The sequence below is a fragment of the Bidens hawaiensis genome, unplaced genomic scaffold (assembly GCF_021521415.1).
Source record: "Bidens hawaiensis isolate Kalapana, Puna unplaced genomic scaffold, B.hawaiensis_p1.1 tig00009923_1, whole genome shotgun sequence".
Lineage (NCBI taxonomy): Eukaryota > Viridiplantae > Streptophyta > Magnoliopsida > Asterales > Asteraceae > Bidens > Bidens hawaiensis.
The window spans coordinates 211426-214127 of record NW_027491748.1 but is presented as its reverse complement, the minus strand read 5'-3'; the positions used below and the strand labels follow the sequence as shown (position 1 = coordinate 214127).

At 37.5% G+C, this 2702-nt stretch overlaps 1 protein-coding gene across 1 annotated transcript; it reads left to right on the top strand.

Moving 5' to 3' along the window:
* Positions 1-875: 875 nt before the first annotated feature.
* LOC143533832 (uncharacterized) lies at positions 876-1967 on the top strand. The gene is made up of 2 exons (XM_077028483.1): positions 876-1362; positions 1411-1967. Exons 1-2 carry the CDS (start codon positions 876-878, stop codon positions 1965-1967), a joined length of 1044 nt encoding a protein of 347 aa, XP_076884598.1.
* Positions 1968-2702: the final 735 nt, after the last annotated feature.

Below are 2702 nucleotides of genomic sequence, written 5' to 3'. Positions count from 1 at the left end.
TACTATGTTTTGAATCTGTGTATTTTACTGAATTACAGAATGTCTGATCAAATAAACGATAGTCAAAGGAGTCAAGCTGAAAAAGCAAAAGCTCCTGAAAACAATACTAAATTAATACCGGAAGAGTACGTAGGGGGTATCCGCGAGATGATAAAGGAAGCAGTTACACCATTAATCAAAGATGTGGTTACTCCTTTAATAAATATGGTTCAAGATCACACGGCAAACTCTAAAAGTTTGGCAAAATCAAAATCAATGAAACAAGTACAGCCAAGCCATAGTATGGCTGTGCACTCTAATAGAAAATAATCAAAAATTTCAAAAGATGAAAATTAAAAGAATGATGAGGGCTATGAGAGCTCTACCGCTGATCATGTTCCAATAAAAGTAAAAAGAGTTAAGGTTGGCACGGATGTACATTCAAAGATTTTCAAGTGTACAAACCGAAAGAATTTTATGGAGACAAAGGCGCGATTGTTACACTCTGCTGGCTGGAAGAAGTGGAGTCTCTCGTTATCATCAGCAAATGTACCGAAGAGGAGAGTATCCAGTATTCATCCTAGATGTTTAAGGGAAAAGCACTGGAATGGTGGAATACTTTGATTGAAGTGAAAAAGAGAAGCAATCTGTACAATCTAGAGTAGAAAACTATTAAAGAATTGATTAAGCAAAGGTTCTGTCCTATCCACGTAGTTGATCAGATTCAAACAAAGCTCTGGAATCACAAGGTCATTGGCACAAACCTCAAGGAATATAACACGAAATTCCTTGAATATTGTAGACTCGTACTGCACCTGGTTACACCCGAACATAACAAGTTAACCAGATACATTTATGGTTTGCCCAAAGAGATCCGTGATCATATAAGATCACACATGCCCGTGACAATTGAGTCTGCTATTGAATTCGCCAGGTATTTGATGGAGAGTATGATTAGAAACCAAGAGGAAGAAAGAAAGAATGTAGCTGAGATGAAAAGAGAAAGTGATTGCAAGAGGAGGTTTGAGAAGGGGAAAGAAGTGTCAAGTACGTTTAACCGACCTTTATGCAAGAATTATGGAAAAAGACATAAGGGAAGATGTTTAAAGCCTACGCCAAAAGTGGATGTTCGCAAGTTTGACTTATATTCAACATGCAATTTCTGTAAGCGACTGGGTTATAAAGAAGAGGACTGTATGAAGAAGTTAATTATTTGTTTTACATGTGGTGAGAAAGGACATTTCAATGCTGAATGCACAAAGAAGAGACAGGTAACAGGTGGCGCCAGTGGTAGTGGTGCTAGAAATGACGGGAAGAAAGTGAACGCGCGTGTCTTTACGTTAAACACTCAAAAACCAGGAGAATTGCCAGATGTGATTACTCGTACGTTTCTTATTAATAATGTTTATGCTAGAGTCTTATTTGATTCAGGAGCCAATCAAAGTTTTACAGATTATAAGCTTTGTAATCTATTAAATAAGTCTCTAGCAAAATTAAATAACCATTATGAAGTAGAAACGGCTAATGGAAACTTAATCCGAATATCTGAAGTATTAAATTGTTATATTTCCTTAGCTGGATATGAGTTGCAAGTACAGGGATTACCTATGGAGTTAGCAAGGTTTGATGTAATACTAGGAATGGAATGGCTAGTCGCCAACCAAGCCCGAATCCTCTGTAATGAAAAAGCCATAGACCTGCTGATTCTGAATAAGAAAATCATTCGAATAGTTGGTGACAAAGAAGCTGGTAGAATCGAAATCATTTCCAAAATCAAGGCGAGTCACTGTTTAGGTAAAGGTTGCTTAGCATTTATGGCATACATAACTAAGGAACCTGAACCTAAGAAGATGAACGAAGACCCAGTTGTTTCTGAATTCAAGGACGTATTTCCTGATGAACTTCATGGAATTCCACCTGATCGAGAAGTTGAATTTAGAATAGATTTAATTTCTGGAACAGCTCCAATTGCTAAGTCTCCTTCCTGATTAGCACCGACCAAGATGAAAGAACTAAAGAAGCAATTGGATGAGTTATTGGAGAAGAGATTTATTCGACAAAGTTCTTTACCATAGGGAGCTCCAATATTGTTTGTTAAGAAGAAAGATGGGTCAATGAGGATGTCCATTGACTATCGAGAACTGCACAAGGTCACAATCAAGAATCGATTTCCACTTCCGAGAATTGATGACCTTTTTTATCAGCTTCAAGGGGCAAGCTGTCTTTCTAAAATTGATCTTAGATCCAGGTACCATCAGCTGAAGGTTCTAGAGGAAGACATATCAAAGACAACATTCAGAACCCGATACGGACATTATGAGTTCATTGTTATGCCGTTTGGACTCACTAATGCTCCGCAGCTTTTATGGATATGATGAACCGAATCTGCAAACCTTACTTGGATAAGTTTGTTATAGTCTTCATTGATGACATTCATATCTACTCCAGGACGAAAGAATATCATCAAGTCCATTTAAGAACCATACTCGAAACATTGAGAATGGAAAAGCTTTATGCTAAATTCTTGAAGTGCGAGTTCTGGTTGTCCGAAGTGCAATTCCTTGGTCACATCATAAACGAGAAAGGAATTCAAGTTGATCCAGCCAAGATTGAAGCTATTACCAAATAGGAGAAACCCAAGACCCCGACACAAGTTAGAAGTTTTATGGGATTGACTGGTTATTATTGAAGATTTATCCAAAATTTCTCAAGAATAGCGGTTC

Bases quoted from the DNA above. Each gene is read 5' to 3' on its own strand.
- LOC143533832 (XM_077028483.1), top strand. From the start codon at position 876: ATGCCCGTGACAATTGAGTCTGCTATTGAATTCGCCAGGTATTTGATG. The intron at 1,363-1,410 runs GTACGTTTCTTA...TATTTGATTCAG, and splicing joins ATTGCCAGATGTGATTACTC to GAGCCAATCAAAGTTTTACA.